Below are 23,969 nucleotides of genomic sequence, written 5' to 3' on the forward strand. Positions count from 1 at the left end.
AGAGGCTACACCGGTGCTTGGGCCTGCAGCAGATTGACAGTCACCACTGCAGGCCTGGCCAGTGATTTCGCCTTCAAGCAAGACAGAGTGGGACCTCCGCAAAGGAGGAGCGTCCCAAGGATTCCATGGAGGCCACTGGCACGGATAAGGCATTGGTAGCCAGTAGACACCAGGCCGGAGAAGAACGCCAATCTTGGTACCCATAGTGGTCTGTCAGCGGTCCCCAGTGCTGGTCCGGTGATGGAGCGCGGGAGGATGACAGCGCCAACTCGGAGCTTGGGGAGCCTCGGGATCCCGGTGATAAGGGTGGAGCGAGACCAGAAGACGCGAGTAACCAACTCGTCCATTGCCCAGAACGAGGCAGGAAGCGGCACTGCCCATGGAAGTGGTACTGTTGGCACTGAGCATGCTGGTGCTGGAAGCAGTGTCAATCCCAAAGGAGAGGTCGGGACCAAAAGGCAAAGGCGGTCTGTAGCTGCCTGGAATGCCGCTGACCTGGAAACAGCCAGTACTGGCATCTCCCTCTTTGGTGCCGGACTCAAAGGACACCCAGGGGCCAGAACCGGAGTCAACGGTCCAGGGTTTCCAAGTTCCCCACTCAGAAGGGTTAGAAGTACTTGCGCCATCCCACAGGCCGGTACCTACTCCGTGCCAGTCCATGCTTTTCTTGGGGGAGGCAGAAGAGTCACCCCGAGATCTGGAGCAGTCCGGATTGGTGGTATGCAACCTTTTCCTTGGCACAGGCGACAGGGAAGGGCTCCTCTGTTTCTTCGGAGAGGCAACTGCTCCGGAACGTGAAGCAGCAGCCCTTGGAGTCCGCGGGCACTCCCAGCTCGGCATGCGCCTCGGGACCGAAGCAGGTGCTGCGTCAGGCGAAGGTCCCAAGCCCCTTGAGCCTGTCCCTTGAACGATGTGCAGATCGCACAACGCTCTTTAATGGGGGCCTCGCCAAGACAGAGCAAGCACCGTGTGTGAGGATCACTCCTCCCGCCCCCCTCGAAGGACAATGTTTAAACCCTGGTGAGGGCATAATTGAGGAAAACAAACAAATACAACTAACACAAAGGGTACTATCTATCTATCTATCTATCTATCTAAGAGAAAAGCTAAACTTATTGAGAGGTTAAGACGGTTAAGCTCTGACTCCAGCCGAGGGGGGATAAGAAGGAACTGAGGGAGGGTCAGGGCAGCGCTGCGTCATGTAGCCAGGGGAGGGGCTTTGGCCATGAAGTGTGCGCCTGACCCCTATGGGCACTCCTAGGAGTGGAATACACGGCTGCATCTACTCGAAGAAGAACTTTGTATCTCAAAGGCTACATAGAGTGTTCGCTTCACCCACCATGGAAATGCAACCTCCTCTGGCGGGGGGAAACATAGCAGCTGTTTAACAGCCGTCCGGGAACACTGCATAACACATCAGGGCAGGAGTGAGGAAGAATACTGAATCTACTTGGAACCCTGAGGGAACCATGGCACACGACGTCGGGCTGCCTTCACACGGTCTGTCTGTCTTCTGGAACAGGGCTGGCAAGGTGGATCCTGTCACTAAATCTCATGTCACCTGACGTCATCCTGGCAATGAACCTTGGATGGAGGCTCTCCAGACCCCACCCCACACTCCCCACCCAGCCACAGGTACCTCTTCCTTTGCAAGAGGAATGAGCTGAATTCCCTCTGTGCGGCTTGTCTAGCAACGGCTAGAAGGGGAGCTGCACTGTGGCCTGGTCACACAGTTGGGAGCCAGCCAGCAGCTCCAGGCACAAAGGCCCTGGGCACGGCCGGCAGGGGGCATTGCTCACCATGGGCAGGTCCTGCAGGCGCCGGAAATCCATCCGGCTGTTGCGCTGCCGGTATCTCAGGAAGCCCACCAGGGCCAGGATCCCCACCATGACGACGAACATGGAGATGACGCCGATCACCAGGGGGTCGGCCCCCATCGCGCCGGCAACAGCGGAGCTGGGCAGGTCTGCAGGGAGGAGGAGACGGTACCGAGAGGGTAAGGTCCTGGGGCAGTCAATCCCAGTCTCTCCCTGGGCTCTGCCCTACCGCACCACAAGGGGCTCCCCCCAGCTCAAACGCCTCTCCCATGCCCGGGAGAGCAGAGATCGGCGCACGTGGGAGCCTTGAGAGCATTTACCTTGACCATCGTCGTCTCCCACATCCAACACCGAAGCCTTCTCATGCACAGGATCGGCTGATGGCTGCATTACAGCTGTTGTGGCTGCCCTGGTGGTGGAGGAAGCTCTGGGGGTCACCGTGGTGGTGCTGGGGGTGGTAGCTGCAGGTGGGCTCCCTGTTGTCATGGCAGCAGGCACAGAAGCGGGCCCTGCGGCGCTCTCCTCTGTGGCGTTCTCCTGGGCTGTTTGTGGCGTGGGTTCAGGGCTCTCTGCGGTGGGTTCAGGGTTCCCTGTCGTGGGCCCCAAGGTGCTGAATGCAGAAGGCTCCAGAGGGGAGCTGCCTGCTGTTGCTGCACGTAAGAAAAAGAGGCAGTTATCTACAAGGCAAAATCCTGTGTCTGCCCATCCCCACCCTGCATGGCCTGGAAAGGGCGGTAGGCATCCCTGCTGGCACCTAGGGGACATGCCCAGCTCCTGGCATGAGCACAGAGCGCTCTCTGCTCCAGGTTCTCCCTGGGATCCTCAGGGAGGCAGCGGAGAGGCCCTGAGCCCCCTGCTGTTCTGTGTCGAGCTGTTCAGAAGGCCACTAACTGGAGCCCTGGAACGTGGGCAAGGCTTGGGAGGGCATCTCAAGCCTTTTCAGGCTCGCGGCCCGATTCCCCCATCAGAGAAGATTCTTTAGCACCCCTGAAAATTTACTTCTTCAGCAGGTTGAGAGATACCTGAAAAGGCCCTTAACCCTGTCTCGTCCTCCCTGTGGCTACATCCCATCACCTCCACATGGCCACCCAATGGTGCTCATCTCCTAGCAGAGGAATCCCCATGACAACGCCCCAAAAGGAAGAGCAGGGATCCCCACTAGCCTGCGGACATGCCTGACAGCTATGGCCCTGAAAAGGGCAATAGGAATAAACTCTACGAGCCAGGACAGCCGGGGCACTGCCCTCTGGGGTGGCTGCCCGCTGCTCACAGTGACAAAGGCCGTACAGATTAATTGACAAATCAGTTTGTATTTCGCAGCCTGTCAGAGCCAGAGAGCCCTGTCAGAGCCTAGGGCGTGTCGAGGGGAAGGTCTCTGAGCTGAGAGCCCCTCTCCAATCAGCAGCAAAGCCCAGAAAACCAGGTCAGTGAGATTCCCCATGCCAGGCAATGGGATTTTAGGGCAGCGTGGCAGACCAGGGCGCTCTTGGCCACCCTCCCCTTTAACACGAGGCCGAGAAGCAATAGCAGTAGCCTCCCTGGAAATGTCGTCAGGCCAGAGAAGAGAGATTACGCTGGCAGCTGTGCCCTGCCGCCATTAAGGATCCCAGCATTGCTCAGAGCCACCTAGCCACACTGCATGCTGGGATTTTTCTCACAGTTTCTGGTTGATGATGGAGGGTAGCTTCTATCTATCCCATGGTACGGAAGTTAGGGGTTGCTCGGGCAAGCTGCCAGCCTCAGCTGCCAGCTGGGTAATACTGCTTTAAAGCCAGCCAGGCCAGGTCCTGCTCTTACTTATACCGGTGTGACATCACCACGGTCAGGAGACCTGCTCTGGATTGACGCGGGGTTAAAGGAGAGCAGCGTTCGGCCCCTGGGTGAGTGTGCACGTACCTCGGAAGGAAAGGGTTAATTTGTACTTTTGAGGAAAGATGTAAGGGCCTGTAGCAGCAACACTCCCCCTCCCAGGACAGCTGGCTGATGTGGTAAAAGTCAGGGAGCAGCTTCCCTGTCTGCATATGAGAGAGGAACCAGCAGCTGCTGCAAACCTTTCCCGCTTGCCCCAGCGCCAGGATCCTGCTTTCACTTACCACAGGCCCAATCCTGTGAGGTGCTGAGTGCCCCCGACTCCAGGCAAAGTCAGCGAGAGTAGAAAGGCACTCGGCACCGCAGGGGCCCAGGCCCTAAGTCCCCAGGCTGGGTGTGCTGTGGGAGAAGGTGCCCCCTACACGCGGGTGAGCCGCGGGGTAGCGAGAAGCCTCACCCAACGCGTCCTTTGGTGGCAGAGACGTTGGAGCCATGGTCGCGGCGCCAGTCGGCCCCGGGGGGCTGGAGGGCTCGGTTTCGTTTTGGCCAGGTGGGTTTGTGGTGTTGGCAGCCAGAGCCGGAGGGGGGAGCACCGACAGGTTCTGATTCCGAAGCCCTGTCATCGCATCTGCTGAGACGGCTGGGGCAGAAGTCTGCAGCCTGGTGCCCTTGGTGGTGGTTGCGTTGGGATCGGGTGGGATGGACTCGTCCAGCTCGACAGCGCGGGGGCTGCTAAAACTGGGGTGCGGGGTGGCAGCCCCGTCCTTATCGGCGCTAGTCACAGGAGGGGCAGTCGCCTCTGGGCTGAAGCCATCAGCCTCATGGAGTGGAAATGAGCCTGGCTCGGTGCTGGGCTGAGCTGGGGACACCACCTGGTCAGTCGGGGTCTCCTGCCCGTCTCCTAGTGCAGGAAAGAATGAGAGAGAAATGCTGAACGGGGCGATGTCCATGCCACACGAGAGGGGACCAAGGGTGTAGGCGGGCTAGGGAGGGAGGGCAGGAACCAATCCCCAGCTGGCCTATGCTGCATACAGCATCGCACAAACAGGGACCAGAGAAGGGGTCCGGGCAGCAAGCCTGCCTCCGGAGCAGCAGGCACTGGTCTCTACTGAAGGCAGGATGCCTGAGCAGATGGAGCTGCATCAGCTCCACTGTCAAACCTCCCGCTCCCATTGCACTGTGCAGGATGGGCGTGACTCTGAAACTTCTCCACACTCACCTCAAAACTGGGAGTTCAGTAAGAAGAGTGTGTCCGAAGGCCAAAAAGCCACACTTCCAGTGTCAACAAAGAGGATGACCACAAAAAAAAAGCCCACCCTGGTTCAATAGGGAAGTGAAGGTGAAGGTACAAATAAATAAAAAAAAGAAAAACATAACAAAAGGACAAAAAGGGGAAGTAGATAGCCATCATTACAAATCAGAGGTTATGAAGGGTAAAATATTGATAAGGGAAGCTAAGGACACGAGGGCGAAAAATTAAAAAGGTGTCTAAATATATTACAAACAAAAGGAATCTTCACAATGATAGAGGTTCATTACTACTAGATGGAGATGGTAATATGAGGATCATATGAGGATGATTAACTACTTTCCAGGCCTTTGGTAACTGGGGAGGATGTTAGCATCTACGAGTAATAGACATTTTAAAATCAGCAGTTCCAGATACCTTGCATCCAAGAATTCCAAAAGAGTTGACGGAGATTTCTGGCCCATTAATGTTAAATTTTAATAAATCTTGGAATAGCAGGGAAATTCCAATACTTGAAGAATGCTAATATTGGGCCAATACTGTATTTAAAAAGGGCAAGTGGGATGAACCGGTTTACTATACGTTGGTTAGCCTGTCATCTATCCTGGGCAAAATAATGGAAAAGTTGATGCAGGATTCAATAAATAACTAATGGGAATATAATTAATGCCATTCAACATGGTTTTATGGAAAACAGTTCTTATCAAAATGAAATCAGATTTGTTTTGACAAGCTTATACAGTTGGTTGATAAAGACAACCGTGTAGATGTAATAAATATGTTTTGTACTGCATTTAATTCAGCATCATGTCACTCTTATTAAAATATTAGCACTATACAATATCAAAACACGTTAAATGGTCTGAGAACTGACTGACAGATCTTAAAACACTGGGGAACTATCATTGACTGGGGGTGTTTCAGGGTTCTGCAGGGATCTGCTAGGCCTGATGCTATTCAATATTTTCATAAATGATTTGGAAGTAAATATAAAATCACTGTTGATAAAATATGCAGATAGCACAAAGACTGGCGAATGGCAAATGATGAGAAGGACAGGGCAGTCATACAGAGCAATCTGGATGACTCAGGAAGCTATTCTGTGAAAACAAAATGTGTTTTAATACAGCCAAATGCAAAGTTGCACAGCTAGGAACAAGGAATGCACCCTATACCTACAGAACGGGGAACAATATCCTGGACAGCAGTGACTCTGAAAATACTGCAAATACTTATTCATGCGCTTAACTTTAAGCACATGTATAATACCTAGGGTGACCAGATGTCCCGATTTTATAGGGACAGTCCCAATATATGGGGCTTTTTCTTATATAGGCACTTATTACCCCCCAACCCCGTCCTGATTTTTCACACTTTCTATCTGGTCACCCTAATAATACCACTGATGCCAACTGCACATACATATTTGCAGTATTGCGGCCATAGAGGGAAGCCCAAGTGGTGCACCGTACATAGTGAGTGGCTAGACAATGTAAGTTATACTCACATAGGTCTTGCCCTCATTCCAGCCATCAGCGGCCTGGCACCAGAACAAACCCCTAGTGTGGGTAAAGCTCACTGCAGTTTGCATCAGTCCAGTTTTGGCTGGTTTCAAGAGCTTAGACCCCCCGCCCACAGCATGTCTCCCTTACAAATCTGGCTCCCGAGAAACGCTGCCAGCAACGTGTTGGGATCTCTTGACAGATGCCAGTGACTCTGGTGACGCAGCAAGGAGAGATTGCATGTTAAGAAGGCATGAGAGAGAGAGAGTGTGTGTGTGTCCCCAACAAAAGGCTTAGAGGCCTTAGAAGGGAGAGGCTGATGGAGCTAAATTTATACAGGCTAAAGGAAATGGTATTTATGGGATTGTGAAAGCCCTATAAATATCTGAAGGGAAATACAAGGCAGAGGATGAAGATCTAGTAATAACAGGGGTGAAAAATACACCGGAGTAAGTAGGGGCTTAGAGACTGGCAGATGGACCCGCTAAGCTCACTCTGTGGGACGATCTAAGACAGCCCAGGGGCCCCCTGACAAGAATCAAGCTGGTGTGTGCCTACCACTACCCCGCCCTACTCATAAGCACTGAGTAAGAGGCCAGAAGCTCCTGAAGCCATGCTAGGCAGCTCTCAACCATCTAGCCTGGAAATAAATAGCTCTTCCCATCACCCACCCACTTCCACCCACACCGGCTCTGAGACAGCACTGTAAACAGGCCGTACTTGTATGGGAGCAGGAGGAAGGGGTGAGAGAGGAGAGGGGCGGGGGGGCCAGCTCTGCAGCGGGCTCACAAGGCCTGTTCCCCGTTTGGAAGCTGCTCAGGGATGCGTGCAGACGCTCACCCAGCCGGCTAGCAGGAGAAGGGGGAGCCGAGGGGGCAGGATCGGCTTTTCCTTTCCAAAGACAGGGCAGTCTCCCAGGTGGAGGCCAGAAGAGCAAAGTGCCCCTAGAGCCCAAGCTTCAGAGAACCAGCCCAGACCAAAGCAGGGTGCGGGGTTAACCCACGACCTCCCGCCTCTCAGGTGCTGGCTGCGCAACTGTCCAGCCCTCATTGCCACTGCTGGCTGGGCGAGCCCTGCCTCCCACGGGAAGGAGCGAAGCTGCGTGCTGAGCTCCCGGGCCCTGGGGCTGAGTTCCCCAGTGCTAGATTTAGGTGCTGTGGTTTCAGGGAGGGGGGGAGGCCAGGAAACAGTTTTGCTCTCAGACCGGATGGGGGGAGGGAGTCAGGGCACAGCGCGGAGCAGCCCTGCTGCTGCTCTGAATCTTGGAGGAAGGCCTAAGCCACTTGAGGCTGGCTGAGCCCCTCTCGGAGTAGGGAAAGGGACAGCCTGACTCTCGTGCTTTCCATGACAAAGCATGCTGGGAAAGGAGCGGAGCTGGGGGCCCTTGAAATACCAGCTCCTCTCCCTTCTTTTCAGCCAGCTGTAGGGAAGTTGGCACCGGGGGCTGAGGGTGTTGGCTTGGCTGACCGAGCTCTTGGGAGTCAGCAGGTGTTCAGGGTGCAGGTAGGGGCTTGTCTACGCTAACAGCCTTCGGGTTTTAGCTGCTGCTGGGCTGTGGGAGCTCCTGGAGATTTATATTGCTTGGGGGAGCGGGTCTCTGCTGTCTCATGGTGCAACAGATTCCTTGGGTACAAGAAACCTCTTCATCTGTCCCTGTGTACCCCCTGCCCACTTCCACGGCGGGCGGGGCCCTCCTGTCCCTGCTGGGGGTTGTGCTGTACCCAGGACACAGAACTTACAGAGTCTGTATCCCTGGAGAGAGCCACCTGGCTGTGCTGAAGGAGCAGACGGCTCTCAGCAATACCCCCCCACACACACACACAACAGCTGGAGGGGTCCTCACCTCCCTTCAGGAGCTCTGCCTGCAGGCCTCCCTGGGGAATATGGAACTTGTGGGGTGGGTCTGGATGAGACGGGCTGGGCTTTGTCTCTTCTTGCTGCCCCAGCAAGATCACTGAGGTGTATGGCCCGCAGGGAGCTTAAAGGTGCAACCGTCTTTGAGGGGCTCCGTGGTGTTAGTGGGAACCTGCCCTCGGAGCTGTGGTTTAGAGGGCATGGTACAGGGAAGCAGCACGTAAGGGGGCACTTGAAGGCATTAAAAAAAGCTGTGTGTAGCTGGAGCCGCTGATCCGTTCAGCTGTCCCGGGGGTGCACACCGAGGCTACTCGGAACGTCAATGCGCAGCCAGGGCAGAACTCTGAGCTGTCTGCTCCAAGAAGCAGACCCCTGGGCCCTGAGCTACAGGAGAGGTTTTGCACCACCGACAGCAAAAAACTCAATCCTGCTCCTAACCAGTACACAGGTACAGCCAGCTCCTAGCTGGCTGAGCAAAGCACGGCCTTTACCCTTTAATGGGATGCGGTGGCCATTAAGGCCAGAGGAGGTAGTTTAGGAAGAGAGGAAGATGGTCCTGGGGGCACTTGGCATCTGGGAGAAGGAAGATACAGGGCAATCCCAGACAACTGTTCCCATAAGGGCCTGGCACCAGGAGCTTTGGAGAGAGGGCAGGGCACAGCTCCCCTCTCTCCCAGCCAACACAAACAGGAGTGGGGTTATTAAACCCACCTGGAGAGCATCAAGAGACTGACTAGTTGACTGAGTGGGTGACTCAAAAAAGGAGTCTCCAAGCTAAGCCAAGGAAGAAGCTCCTGAGACCAAGAGGAAGAACTCAGCCAGGCCCTGAGGGGAGAGTCTACAGTACAAGAAGGGCCAGGACCGGAATTGCACAGACCCAAGGAGGAGGGCTGTGAAACCCTGAATCTATGGGTCTGTCTATACTGCAGCGTAAGCCCAGGGCTAGCAATAACTTCAGGCAGCAGATCCAGAGTTTCTTAACCCAGGGCTCTAGCATCTACACTGCATTATTGGGCCGAGTCCCACTTCCCATGTCCCAGACTTCCTCGCACCCTTCCAAGATGCGGCTGCTCTAGCCCTTTGTTCATGGTGCAGTAAGTGAAAACTTGACTGTCCAGAGGCCAAAGGAGAATCAGCCTGTGGGATACTCTTGGTGGACTCCAAGAACACGAGTCCAGTGGGGCCGCACCTACACTGCAAAGCAACAGGGCTTGAGCCCTGGGTCCCAGCTTGACTCTGACTCAGACCCTCCACCCTCATGGGGTCCTGGGACCCTGTGTCGGAGTCCTGGGTTACAGTGATTTGTGTGTAGACAGAAGGGGGGTTAGGCTTGAGCCTGAGTTCAAACTCTGGGCTTACACTGCAGTGTAGACATACCCTAAAAGGGAGCGAGAAGCTGGTTAATCTGAATCAGATAGTCCCAAGGCGGGGGGAACATTGTACTCTGGATGTAGGTGTAAGTGGGTTATTCTCAGAATTGAAGGGGAAACTGAGGCAGGGTGCCTGCAGGGCCATTCCAGACCCTGAGGCAGTGCTCTGGGACTGCACCTACCTACGACACGCAACGCTACAGCATTTCTGTCTGTAATGTGATCACTTCTTAAAACTGCCTCTGATCAGTTTGGAGCAACAGCTCAGCAGCATAACAGCTGCCCCACTCATCTCACTGGACATTTACTCTGAAACCTAATGATGACCAGTCAACTATTTTCTGTTGAATACTAAATGTATTGTAGAGCCCTTCTCCCACTACTGGGTTCAGCACCTCCCTTCGAGGAAAACGGCACTTCAGGAAAGGCAAAGAGCATATCAACACAAGCAAAGATGCAGCTCCTTGCAATGACCTCCGGCTGGGGAACCAGAGGGGATATAGCTTCCAGACCAAGAGGAGCCCTAGAGGAGGAGGGTTGTAACCATCTGAGAAAAAAAATGCACCCTGTTTCAGACACTGGTGGGAAATACACCCCACTCCACGGTGAGAGGCGAGGGCTAGCTGCTAAGGCCAAGAGCCATCTAGGTATTGCAGACGGCTCTGTGGTGCAATGCTGCTACAATACTAGATCTCCAGCATGAACCTGAGCTGACACCAGCTCTGAGGCGAACACCCGTAGTACAGCAGAAGAAAGCAGGAAGCCAGCTGAACATGAGGTGCAGAGGCTTAGCTCAGACTTCACAGCTGTGCAGTGCACCAGGCTCAGTGATTGAGGGGTTTCTGAATACATAAGAATCGGTAACCAGCTCCAGATCTAAACTGCCTCCTGGGTGAGGCTGGAGAAGTCTGCACCAGGGGCACAAGCAGAGCTGCTGCTGGGCCTTGTCCTGAAGGCTTCTGCTTTGCGCCTGTGCTTCCCTGGAGAGTCCAATGTAAAGCGTGCTTCATCCCCCATCTCCCAAAGTCTGCAAGGCCATTCCAAGGACAGGGAGGGCTGCCGTCACACAGGGACAGACGGACTCCCGTCTGTGTGAGGAACCAGAACCCGCCACCCAGTTCCGTGGGCCTCGTCTCTGAAACAAGGCCACGGCTCTTGGAATCCCAGTCAGGAGCCCCCCGGCTCCCTTTTGGGAGCAATTCATCAGCCAGATCCAAAGCTGGAAGAGCCACTCTCTGAAGTAAACTACAGAGTGGCCAGCAGCAGCTGGGCCTGGACTCAGGGCTCCCTTCCCCAGCTGAGAAGACCGAGGAAGCAGGGTCCCTCTGTGAGCCCTTTGATATTGAGCGGCCTGGGAGGCACAGCTGGCTCCAGCCTGCAGAGACCCGGTCTAGATTTAAACACAACCGCTGTCAGAGACTCTCAGGACACCCAGCATTCTGCTGACAAGCACTTAGCAGCTCCATGGGACCCTTCAGCCCCCGAGCAAGGCCTGTGCCCTCCCAGCTCCCTAAGTGAGGGACAACGGACTTGGATCTTCCTCCAAACATCAGGGACCAGGAGTAAATCCCAACAGACCCTCATGCAGATATTTCCAGCTCCAGTCAATAAAGCACCAGCAGCCCGGTGAAACCCCAATGGATCAAACACACAGCAAGGGTCGGAGGGACTCCGATGTGTATCTGTTACACAGGGGGCAGGTGACTGACTCATCTGATGGGTTTATGGGACCTTCAGTATAGAGTGGTCTGAGAGCATCTTTCTCTTGTTCGGAGACTCTTTTGTTCTCTAAGTTCTTCCCATTGGAATCACTGCTGGGGACAGGTGCAGGCTTGTCCCCTCTTTATCCACCGTGCAGATACAGCACATGCAACGGCAGGGCAAGCGGCCTCTATGCTCCCCCTCCCAGTGTACCTCAACCCTGCCCTGGGAAGACCACACACAGGGATGCGCGAGGCGGTCAATCTCCTTGACCCATTCACTCTGTGGCACTTTTTCTGATTTTGCCAAGGGAGCCAATTGGTACCAACTGAGATGGGTTGTTAGAAGGGACGCCTGCACACCAGGCATGGACCCGCCCCAACAGCTCCTGATTTGGGGGACCTTTGGGAAAGCTTTCAGGCACTGCTGGCCCGGGCTGGATTTGAATTGGCAGCCTCTCCTTTATCTGCAGCACCGAGGTGCTTAGATCTGGAGGGTTTCAGCAGGGGGAGGGCAGCACACGCACAGAGTTTCCTCCGAGACTTCTAGCAATTGCAACTCGCCCCCTCCACCCCACCCTCCACGCTTGATATGCTCCTGGTTACCCAGGCCAATGATCAGTGGTCATTAAAGGACTATCCAGTGCTTTCTCGGGGTCCTCGCTCCCCTGCCCAACCTAGGAATCTATCAGAACAGGCCACTGCTAGCCCCCTGCCCATGAGCCCAGGAAGCAGAACAGACCCAGACCCTGCACTGTAGCACAGATGGGAATACAGCAGCTGGCTCTGCGGAAACCCCATCACTCAGCATCAAGATAAGTAAGTTAAACCTCGGGCAGCAGCTGTGCTGGAGGAGTTTGTGAGCATCAGCAGCTGGCATTAAGGAGCCTGGGCATGTGCAGGAAGTCTCTGTGCTCTTCTTCCTCCCCCGCCCCAGAGCTCTGCTTCTCCTTCCACCTGGAGCTCTGCCCCAGTCTAGGGGAGGAGCTGTGGAAGTGGGGGCCGGTATAGACAATGGCAGGGGCTCCTGGCGAGGGTTTGCAGGTGGGAGTACTGGACTGGGGATGAGGGTGCAGAGATGTTGGCAGAAAATGCTTGACCAGTCCCTGGCAGGCAGATAGCAGATGTTGGCAGCTGGGGGCTGTGTCCAGCAGGTGCAGGGTTTCACAGCCTTCTCCCTCAGAAGGTGATCAAGGAGTCCATGCCGCAGCCCTAGGATTAAGGCTCTTCTGTCAGAGAATCCTGCTTTAGTTAAAGGTTGCGTCAGTAACCCTGCACTTCCTGCAGCCCATGGTAAACATACAGCTCAGTATAACGAGTGAATGCACAGCCATTCTCCCCAACCCGCCCTCCCCCACACCAGGGGAAGTCAGCGTTCAAACGACTCTAGCTGGCATCCTATACTCCAGCCCTGAAGACACTTTCTGAACCTGACCACACTTGCCCAGACAAGGTTTCCTGCGTGTGCAGCCTGCAGCCAGGAAGGCACTAGCTGGCACAGCGGGGAAATGCACCACCTCAGGCTGCGCGACCTGCTCAGTGAGGAGTTCAGTGGAACCGGTCTCGTTTCCACTGAATCCAGCCCTCAAACCAAAGGCACAGGGTAAAAGTGGCCGTGTCTGCTCAGAGCCCCGGCACTGGAATAGCAGGGTGGGCAGGGACGAAGGCACACGGGAGAGCTGCATATCAGGAAAAAACCTGCACACCCCTAGAGCCAGGCCACCAGCCCCTTCCGTTCATGGGCACTACAATTATCCAAGCAAACATTTAATGAGATGAAGACCAGGCTAATGAGTTACTCATAGTCCTAATGAACCAGACACAGTGCCTGGGCTTGACGACAAGCCCGGAAGGAGCAAGCATAACAGGCCTGGGAGGGAGACAGTTCACATATGTGACAGTCTCAACAGCTGCTGAGTGGAGATCCAGGAACTGCCTCCTGTGACAATGGCAGGGTAGCGGGCTGTCAGCAGCTGCTCCACAGGAGATGCTGGCAAAGGCACTAACTGCAGCCTAGGGAGGCAAGGAACAGCTGAATGGGACTTTCTACAGTGTGCAATGAATGACTAAGGCTTACCTAAGGGGAAAGAGGTGGACCGGCCTTGCTCTGACTGCCATGCACGCTGGGTGAATGAATGAACAAGGCTTTGTTCTGAAGAGACTGTTTGAGTCCCTTTAATCGGCTGCCGTCACAGGCTCCTGGAGGGAAAAAGGCTTGCAGGTGCAAACTCCCTTGGGCCTGTCGGTTTGACAGTTGGTGAACAGGGGGTTGGAGCCCACAGAGCTAGCCTACGACTGGTAGGACCATGTGGTTTCCACCCAGAGAGAGAGGAAGGCAGCAAAGGGGTGCCCTCAAGGGGGACTAACAGGATCTAAAGTGCAGCCTTACCCTGTAACGGTGAGCCTCCCCAAGTGGAGTTTTTAGAGCGGGACTCTCTCTCTTCCCTTCCTGGGGGGTAGGGGGGGCACATTCCTGCTCTCCAAGATAAGCTCTTCTGTCTAGGCTGGGCTGTAAACTCAGGTTGTTGTAGATCACAGGCCTTCCACCTCCCCTGCAGAGCTGGCAAGGTGAGCTAGCGCTGCCCGTTCCACCTTAACTACTGTGCACAGGACTCGTCTACGTATCTCTGGCCTCAGGGCAGCAATGAGACCGCATGGGAGGGAGCTGGAGTGTGACAATCCAAGCTTTATGCATTGCTGCTGCCCCTAGGGCCCAGACTGCTCCTGGAGACTTCTATCCTGGGAGCAAAACAAACAAAGCAACCCCAACACAGCCCAAGGTGGGGGGGGGAACAAGCTGGCTTCATGGACCAAAATACTCTACAGATTTATTTTTAAAATCAAGCCCAGTGCTGCTGAAGGAAGCGGATTTCCAAAGGCTGCAAAGAAAGACACTATTGAAAGAAGCTAACGCAGGCCAAATCCTCGCTCTCTCAGCGGAGAACGAACGGATGAGTTATAACAAATCGCCCGCAGCAGCCAGAACATTTCCAGAGGGATCCTCCCAAGTCCCTTGGTTTTTTAACAAAAGAAAGAGGTCTGTAAATGGGCGTGCATGCAGGTCTCCAGTACTTTAAATATCTATCAGCAGGCAAGAAGAAAAGGAGGACGTGTGGCACCTTAGAGACGAACCCATTTATTTGAGCTGTAGCTCACGAAAGCTTATGCTCAAATAAATTGGTTGGTCTCTAAGGTGCCACAAGTCCTCCTCTTCTTTTTGCGAATACAGACTAACACGGCTGCTACTCGGAAACCTATCAGCAGGCAGACTTTGCCAGAGTTCTAGCTATACTGCAGGAATGGGACCGGATAGGTACAAGTGTTCCTACAAGTGTTAGCCATGTAGGAAGTCCTTGGTTAGGCACACGGGCTGCTGCCCCAGCCACATTTTGAAGTGCCATGTAGCCCTGCTCAGCTTGGTCTCGGGCAGAGGTCTCAAACACACAGCCCGCAGGGTTATTTTCTGCCCCCCCCCCCCCCGAGTGTTTACCTAGAGCAGCTCCTGCCTGGCACGCACCGGGGGCAGGGCAGGTTCCCCACCTGCCTGTCCTGCCCCCGCACCGCTCTGGGACCTGGGGGGAGGATGGGGAGGCACAGGGGTCTGTGTGTTGCCCTGGCCGCTCCTCCAGGTATCTCCCCCAAAGCTCCCACTGGCTGTGGCCAGGGCAACACACAGACCCCTGTGTCCCCCTGCCCCCACCCAAGTCCCGTCCGCTTCCTGCCTGCCCTGCCTCCGGAGCACGCTGGGCCAGACCCGCCCCCCCAACCCTTCCTGCAGCCAAACCCCCTGCCCTGAGCCCCCTCCCACACCCACACCCCTCCTGCACCCCGACCCCCTGCCCTGAGCCCCCTGCTGCACCCCACACCCCAGCCCCCTGCCCTGAGCCGCCTGCTGCACCCTGACCCCCTGCCCCACTCTGCACCCCAACCCCCTGACCTGAGCCCCCTGCCACATCCCGCACCGCTCCTGCACCCCAACCCCCTGCCGCACCCTGCACCCCTCCTGCACCCCTTGGGGGCAGGGAGGGGGCAGAGTTGGGGTGAGGATTTCGGGGAAGCGGTTGGAATGCGGGCAGGGAGGGGTGGGAAGAGGCAGGGCCTCATGGAAGGGGTGGAGTGGGGTGGGGCCGGGGCAGCGGGGGGTGGTGGTCAGTGGTGCGGCCCTCAGGCCAATGTACTACTCCTCACGTGGTCCTCGTGGTCATTTGACTTTGAGACCCCTGGTCTAGGGGGAACATGACAGAAGCTCCCAGGGCCTGGTCTACATAAACTTTGTACTGGTACAACTATGTCAGTTGGGGGGACTTAACTGAAATACGTAAACCAGTAGAAGCCCTAATGTGGACACAGTTACATGGACATTAAGGTGCCTTGCACCAGTAGTTTATTCTCCTTTCCATACAGGAATAAGCTATAACAGTGTGAGGCACTTTTATACCAGTATAATTTTGCTCATGCTAAACCTTGTACCAACACAGTTAGAGCAGAAAAACTCTTGTGACTAGACAAGCCAGAGTCTCGCTGAAAAGTTCTGCAAATGGGCATTAAGGACTTTAGAAAGTTTCACCCCGAGCAGCAGCACTTAGCACCTGCCGAAGCCTCACCTGCAGGAGGGATCCCAACATTGCTCCTGCTGGTGGAGCGGCAGCAGGGTGACGACTGCTGGGAATTTTTAGAAAGTTTCCTTGGTGGAAACAGGGTCACAGAGGCCAAGAGGTTCAAAGGATGTTCCAAAAATCCTGACTTCTAGATGACACGCACTAAAACCTACATTAAAAGAACATGAACACTGCAAAGCCAAGAACTCCAATGTTAGGAAAAGTCAGAATTAAGGCTGCTCATGCAGCGTCCTTGTGCAGATGCGTTACGACACAGTCTTCACTCACATGATCAGACATAATTTTTTCCACAGGACCTCTGCCTCATTCAGGGCACAGGACGGATGGCGCAAAATCAATGAACAGCTATTCAATATTGTTTTCTCCTTATTGTTCAATGTATGGCCCTGGGCCTTATTTACTGCACACTATTCAAAGCCTGCTCTGAAGACAACATTATTCATTTCCTCGTGGGCTCTTCTGTGATGCCCATCAGTATGGCATCTGAGTGCTTCACACACTGCAATTACTTTTCCCAACCCCTGTGAGATGAGGAAATGCTATTATCCCCATTGTAGAGATTACTCAAAAAATATCAATTAATTGAGATGCCTAGCATGATATAGCACTTTGTGTGTTCAAAGCACAGCTCCCACTGACTGCAGCTGCAACTGCTTAGTCCTTCAAATCAGACCCCAGGGTCTCAAGTCAGTTACCCAGAAAATGAGGAACACACGATTAGTGACCTCCTGTGAAAAGTCTGGTTTAAGGTGATTTGACTAGCATCCCATAGGCACACAGAGGCAGGGATAGAATCCAATTCTCCAGGGCAGCATTCCACTGCCTTAACCATGACACCATCCTTTCTCTTCCTGCATCCCCTGCCGCATCACTACAGACCTTCCACAACAGATGAGGCAGGGATCCTATAGACAACAGCCTCCTTCACGCACAACTCTGCTCCACCCCAGAGCAGGTCCATTCTGCGCAATGAATGAGGCAGAGGTCCCATGGAAAAAATAGCACACAATTGTGTAGTTAAAGAATGGATCATAAAGCATACACACAAGAGGACTGAATTATGGTTGCATGAACAACTAAATAAGCAATACTGCCAAAAGGGGTTTTTGGTAATATAACTGAGTCTACACTAGGGGTTTTGCAAGGACAGCTGTGTCGGTTCCTCAGGTGGTGACATTTTTTCACATTCCCAACCAAAGCAGCTATACAAGCAAAACGTTTATGTGTAGACGGGGCCCGACTTTCAAGCTCACATGGGAAATCAGTGGCAGAGCAAGAACTAAATAGTTTCCCCCAAATCCGAGACTAGTACCTTCGCTGCTGGAACGTACTTTATCTCATTCACAAGCTGTCTAAAAATCCTGCCTGACGTAACGATAAACCTTCCTGTCCAGGTCATAAGCTGACCAGTGGCTAACTGAGAAAGCAGATAGTAGGAAAAAAGCCTCCCATACAGACAGGTTATTCCATAACTGTCCACCTCAGGATGTGTTGCAGGTCCTTTGAAGCAACTGGAACTGGCAACTGTCAGACAAGATACTGGTCTAGATGGCCACCAGCCCAAACCCATATGACAATTCCTAGGATTGTGAGAGGAGCTTGGTAGCTTACCATACTCCCCCAGACACACTACTCTGATGTGGTTATAGCCGATACGGGTCAATGTATGCACACAGGACTTTTTCCCAGTGCAACTGGGCATTGGCCATACACCCACCACACTGTGTAATTGTGCTGGTGCATTCTGGGAAAACACAGGCAGTTCTCCTTTACTGCCTCAACTGCGGGGGCCAAGGGCAGAGGCCTGCGGGTGCCTCCCACAGTGGATTCTTTTCAGGTTGTCCCCCTGCACAGAGAGCTAGGACACTCTCACCTCACTACCCAGGCACTGTTAGAAGGCCGAATTCGTAAGGCAGCAGGGCTGTTAGGACCAGGATGCAGCCTGAGCGTTGTGCTACGATTATGCCATAGCTGCATGGTTAGGAGGCAGGTGTTAACATGGATCGTGTGTTAAGTCAACCAAGTTACACAGTCAGGCTATGTCTGCACTGCACAATTAATCCACTTGGATCAGCTGCCTGGTCCAAGCACTCAAGTTAGTTTAGGCCAGGAGTGAATATTCCCACTGCAAAGCCAAACCCATGTTACTACGTCCTCCCATCTCTGCGCCCACCAAGGTGTGTCTGAGGGCACTGCAGTGAGGACCAACAAGAAGAATTACACAGATCTAAGGTAAAGAAGGCTCAGCTGAACAGGGCAGTTTCTATATGCAAGTTTCTGATAGCCCTGCAATTCTACAGGAAGTGAAAAGTAAATGGGGGGAAGTTTTTCTCCCCCCGACAACTGCTTCCACATCATGCAAGGCACAACCCAGTGTCCTCCTCAGTAGATTTCTCCTCCCCAGAAGCCTCAATTCTGAGCGACCCCACATCAGCCACCGCGCACAAGCACAGTTTGGCAGGGGCACGGGATGCACAAGTCACATTTGGGGCAGGGGTAAGTAACAAACAGCTTTTCACTCGGTCCAGCGTGAGGTAGGAGAAAGGTGTGACATCCCTTCTGGCAGCAAATCCAGTGAGACAAGCTCCTCCTCTGACAAACGGAGCATCCGAGACTTCTGGGGGGTGAGGGCCCCTTGCACCAGTCGGGGCTTGGCCCCTTGACGTAAAGATGGCCCAAACTGCAAAGAAGTTTGGAACCTAACCAGAACTTCCCCAAAGTTCAAGAGATTTGCATCTCAGATTCTGGTTAAGGATCCAGGAACACAGAACCTGCCACATTCAAACAGACACTGAGGCAAACTAACCGAGGCTCCAACAGTGGCCGAAAGCAAATAATCAAAAGAATGAAGAATGCCACATACTGTACCTGGCTGTAGCCCAGAAGTGGAGATTTTTCTGATCTCCAGCTGATCACCCACTTACACCTTGAAACAGGTTACCAAGGAGCTAGGGAGGAAAGAAGCCTCATGTGATTGGGTATCTACCCCACACTGGCATTAAAAGTGTTAAACTGGAGCTAGAGAGCTTAATGAAGGCACCAGGTTACACCTGGAGGGTGGGCTGGGCTGGCCCACCTGAAGATGAGGCCCAGCTGCAGGAGAAGGTGGGTGATGAGCATAAAGGGAAGAAGCCCAGAGGAGAAAGGATCCTATAGTCTCTCCCTAGTGGCTGGAGATTGAAGGAAGGGCCTCAAGGGAAGCAGATGTACAGAAGCCCAGGAAGAGGCCGTGGGGAAGGCCACAGGAGGAAGAAGTCAAGGGAGGCAGCAGGAGCAGACCTCAGCTGTTCACTGCAGGGTCCCTACTTGGACTGGAACTCAGGGGAGAGGAAGGAGCTGGGTTCCCCTGCTGACCACAGGGAAAGATGGTACAGAAACACCCTGATGGGGGAGAAGCACTGTTGAATTAGGAGCTGGGCTTCAGGGAGAAAGCCCTGGGAGGTGTTGCTCAGCACCACGCCAGGAGACCAACCCTGCAGACTAGAGCCCTACAGAGTCTGCCAAGGAGTGAGCCCTACTAAGGGTGAAGAGTTATGTTTGAGTCTAGGTTATTGGCCCAGAAGAGAGCGGTCAAAATCTGACCTGGCTGGATGGCTGGCATGAGAACACTACAGGGCCATAGCTGCTGTCAATGGGGAGCACTAGATGGGGGAGAGTCTGCTGTGCTATGCCATGCCCAGCTATGGGGCGGGGGGTGGGTGAACGTTCCAGTGATTGTGTCAACCCATCCATACCCTCCTTTAGCGTTATGTGTTACACACGCCACCTGTCATTTCAGCACATTCGTGGCTTAGGACCAGCTCCAAAGCCCACCGAAGTCAATGGAAGACTTTCCCCTGACTTCACTGCGCTGAGGATCGGGCCCTCGTGCTTCTCCATCTCTGCCACATCTTTCAGAAGGCCCACAGAGACCAAACCCTTCCCCGACAGTGTGAGCCCCTAGGGTGTGCTCTGCTGATTACTAACACACACCCAGGCAGGGCTCTGATGCTGTGGCAACGAAAGTTCTCTGAATGCTTAGATCCAACGGACAAGGCCAAATCCCACTACTGAAATAGTGCTTTAAAAACTTATTCTCCCTTCTGGAATATGGAAACCTTCACCTAACACTTAAGTAGTCTCACTGATATGGGGTCAACTTATTCTGTAACATACAACTTTTAACAGTGATTATTCATTCACCATGAATTTTGGGAGTACCTGGTAAAAACTGCAAGGATGAAAGAATGCTCTCTAATACACATAGACATCGAGCACTTTTTTAAAATTAGCATTCCTGTTTTTTATCCCCTAGGCGTAAGAGCTACATACAACTCTGAGCGAAGAACGCTGGTCGCTTTTCCAAAGTGTTGGGTTTACTTCACCCCAACTCTGTGCTGGTAAATGGTGGGTATGGGATCCCCTGAAGGGTCCACGCTGGCATCGCAGCAAGCAGAGGCAGGTACTTCAATTATTGCTAATTGTTTGGCCCTTCTATAGAACCTTCAATCCACAGACTTAGTGAAGGTGAATGACTCAGCCCTGTAAAGATACTGCTTCCCACCCCCACAGATCGGTCCGGCTGGACCTACAGAGAACTCATATCTCCTAACCCCGCAACCCCAGCCTTGTACTCTAACTGCAAGAGCAACCCCCCTTCCAGTGCACTGAAGGGACACACATGCTGTGTTTTAGGAGGCATTCAGCATCACATGAAGGTTTTCTTAGCTTTGTTGATCCCCCTTTAAACAATTTGTATTTGACATTTTAAAAGCCTGATCCATGGACCAGGACATCACTGTGCCAGGCGCCGTACAAACACAGAGCAAAAAGCCACTGCCCCAAGGAGCGCACAATCTAAGAATAAGCAAACAGGGGTGTACAAAGAAACAAGCGGCAGGCATTGATCAGCCCCATGAGCAGCAGTGTCTTGTTCGGCACTCACTGATGTATGTTGTAAGAAGTCCAAAAGAGTTGCAAGAGGCAGGGGTGAGCACCCTGGGGCAGAAAGCAGAAGCAGCAAAATCTACAGACTCAGCCCCAGAAGGATCTAGATCAGTAGTTTTCGAACTGGGGTACGCATATCCCTAGCGGTACAGAAGCTCTTGGAGAGTACACAAGCAAAATCCTGTAATGGCGGACAACGCCTGGCATGTGGTAAGACTTTGCAATCTAATCACAGGGTCACAACAATACACCTATCTCCAATGTGGGTATGTGGTAGACTGCATTATTTGGAAAGGTGTACACAGCCCAAAAAGTTTGAAAACCACTCATGTACATGAATCCCACCTATCTACTCAAAGGATGGCAGGGCCACCTAAGAGATGGAGAGACATTAACAGCAGGTACTGACTGGGCCAACCTCCCAGCGGGAGCTTGGGGGGAAGAGCACTGGCCAAGGGAGCTTATCCTGGCCTCCTGATGGCGTTCGCCAGGTGACCCGCGTACACGCCTGCGTTGCAGGATGGGATTGGACCCAGGTGATGGGAGAGCCAGCGCCAGGCACTCGGCTCTGGCACCCCGTGCACGCATCGCCGGAGGGGACGCCCAGCCCGGTGCAGACCTCGGGGGCCAGCCACCCACCCAGCTGTGCAGAAGGTGGCAGGCTGCACTGCCCGGAGCTGAGGCAGTGGCTAGGGCTCTGACCCACAGGGCCCCAGACCCACACCCCGGCAAGCCCCCTGGAGGCCATGTTACTGCCATGGCCGGGGGAGAAGGAGAGGGTGCCCCTCCAGCCAGAGTGGGGGGAGCCTGGCCGGCCAGCCAAGGAGTGGGAGGGAGCCGGCGAGTGCCCCCCCCCGCAGGCGGAGAGGAGGGGAACCAGCTGGCTGGGTGCCCCCCCGGGCATGGGGGAAAGCCGGGCAGAATGGGGGGGGTGGCTGAGTGCCCCCCCTCCGGGCACGGGCGATGGAGGGGAGCTGAGCGGAGTGGGGGGGCCGGCTGGGTGCCCCCCCCTCCGGGCACGGGCGATGGGGGAAAGCCGGGCAGAATGGGGGGGGGGGGTGGCTGGGTGCCCCCCCTCCGGGCACGGGCGATGGAGGGGAGCCGGGCGGAGGGGGGGCCGGCTGGGTGTCTCCCCCCCGGGCACGGGCGATGGGGGGGAGCCGGGCAGAATGGGGGGGGGGTGGCTGGGTGCCCCCCCTCCGGGCATGGGCGATGGAGGGGAGCCGGGTGGAGTGGGGGGGCCGGCTAGGTGCCCCCCTCCGGGCACGGGCAATGGAGGGGAGCCGAGCGAAGTGGGGGGGGGCCTGCTGGGTGCCCTCCCCCGGGCACGGGCGATGGGGGGAGCCGGGCGGAGGGGGGGCCGGCTAGGTGCGCCCCCTCTGGGAATGGGCGATGGAGGGGAGCCGGGCGGAGTGGGGGGGCAGGCTGGGTGCCCTCCCCCGGGCTCGGGCGGAGGGGGGGCCGGCTGGATGCCCCCCCCCGGGCACGGGCGATGGAGGGGAGCCGGGCGGAGGGGGGGGGCCGGCTGGGTGTCTCCCCCCCGGGCACGGGCGATGGGGGGGAGCCGGGCGGAGGGGGGGCCGGCTGGGTGCCCCCCCCGGGCACTGGGGGGGAGCCGGGCGGAGTGGGGGGGCCGGCTGGGTGCCCCCCCCCGGGCTCGGGCGGAGGGGGGGGCCGGCTGGGGGGCTGGCGGCGGCGGTACCTGGCAGCGGCAGCAGCAGCCCGGCGAGGAGGCAGCAGGCGGCGGCGAGGCGGAGCAGGGCGCGGCCGGGCCCCTCCATGGGGCCGGGCTGGGGGGCGGCGGGCGGGCGACAGGGAGCCGGGCGGGGGCGCGGAGCCGTCGCGTCTCGGAGCCCGGCGCTGAGTCAGGGGCAGGCGGCGGCTGCCACGTGGTTCGTTCCCCAACACGCGGGGCGTGTCCCCCCCCCGGGCTCCCCGCCCCCCGGGCCGCGCCCCCTGCCCCCCCACCCCGCCCCCATCCTCCCCCCGGGCAGCCCCTTGTACCCCCCGGGGTCCCCGCCCCCGTCCTCCCCCCGTGCTCCCCGCCCCCCGGGCCGCCCCCCTGTCTCCCCACGTGTCCCCCCCCCCGCTCCCCGCCCCCCGGGCCGCGCCCCCTGCCCCCCCACCCCGCCCCCATCCTCCCCCCGGGCAGCCCCTTGTACCCCCCGGGGTCCCCGCCCCCATCCTCCCCCCCGTGCTCCCCGCCCCCCGGGCCGCCCCCCTGTCTCCCCACGTGTCCCCCCCCCGCTCCCCGCCCCCCGGGCCGCGCCCTCTGCCCCCCACCCCGTGCTCCCCGCCCCCATCCTCCCCCCGGGCAGCCCCTTGTACCCCCCGGGGTCCCCGCCCCCATCCTCCCCCCCGTGCTCCCCGCCCCCCGGGCCGCCCCCCTGTCTCCCCACGTGTCCCCCCCCCGCTCCCCGCCCCCCGGGCCGCGCCCCCTGCCCCCCCACCCCGTGCTCCCCGCCCCCATCCTCCCCCCGGGCAGCCCCTTGTACCCCCCGGGGTCCCCGCCCCCATCCTCCCCCCCGTGCTCCCCGCCCCCCGGGCCGCCCCCTGTCTCCCCACGTGTCCCCCCCCCGCTCCCCGCCCCCCGGGCCGCGCCCCCTGCCCCCCCACCCCGTGCTCCCCGCCCCCATCCTCCCCCCGGGCAGCCCCTTGTATCCCCCGGGGTCCCCGCCCCCATCCTCCCCCCCGTGCTCCCCGCCCCCCTGTCCCCCCACGTGTCCCCCCCCCGCTCCCCGGGCCGCGCCCCCTGCCCCCCCACCCCGTGCTCCCCGCCCCCATCCTCCCCCCGGGCAGCCCCTTGTACCCCCCGGGGTCCCAGCCCCCATCCTCCCCCCCGGGGTCCCCGCCCCCATCCTCCCCCCCATGCTCCCCGCCCCCTGGGCCGCCCCCCTGTCTCCCCACGTGTCCCCCCCCCGCTCCCCGCCCCCCGGGCCGCGCCCCCTGCCCCCCCACCCCGTGCTCCCCGCCCCCATCCTCCCCCCGGGCAGCCCCTTGTACCCCCCGGGGTCCCCGCCCCCATCCTCCCCTCCGTGCTCCCCGCCCCCCTGTCCCCCCACGTGTCCCCCCCCCGCTCCCCGCCCCCCGGGCCGCGCCCCCTGCCCCCCCACCTCGTGCTCC

At 56.6% G+C, this 23,969-nt stretch overlaps 1 protein-coding gene across 1 annotated transcript in view; it reads right to left on the bottom strand.

The window, feature by feature from the left end:
• LOC140916357 (uncharacterized) overlaps positions 1-22,733 on the bottom strand; it is a 29,765-nt gene extending 7,032 nt beyond the window's left edge. The window contains exons 1-4 of the mRNA XM_073357889.2: positions 22,549-22,733; positions 4,084-4,527; positions 2,138-2,467; positions 1,800-1,966 (exon numbers count right to left, since the gene is read on the bottom strand). Of these exons, the coding sequence (XP_073213990.2) occupies positions 1,800-1,966; positions 2,138-2,467; positions 4,084-4,527; positions 22,549-22,627 (1,020 nt within the window). The 5' untranslated portion in view covers positions 22,628-22,733. The remainder of the gene's footprint in view (positions 1-1,799; positions 1,967-2,137; positions 2,468-4,083; positions 4,528-22,548) is intronic.
• Positions 22,734-23,969: the final 1,236 nt, after the last annotated feature.

Source organism: Lepidochelys kempii, chromosome 8 (assembly GCF_965140285.1).
Source record: "Lepidochelys kempii isolate rLepKem1 chromosome 8, rLepKem1.hap1, whole genome shotgun sequence".
Classification (NCBI taxonomy): domain Eukaryota; kingdom Metazoa; phylum Chordata; order Testudines; family Cheloniidae; genus Lepidochelys; species Lepidochelys kempii.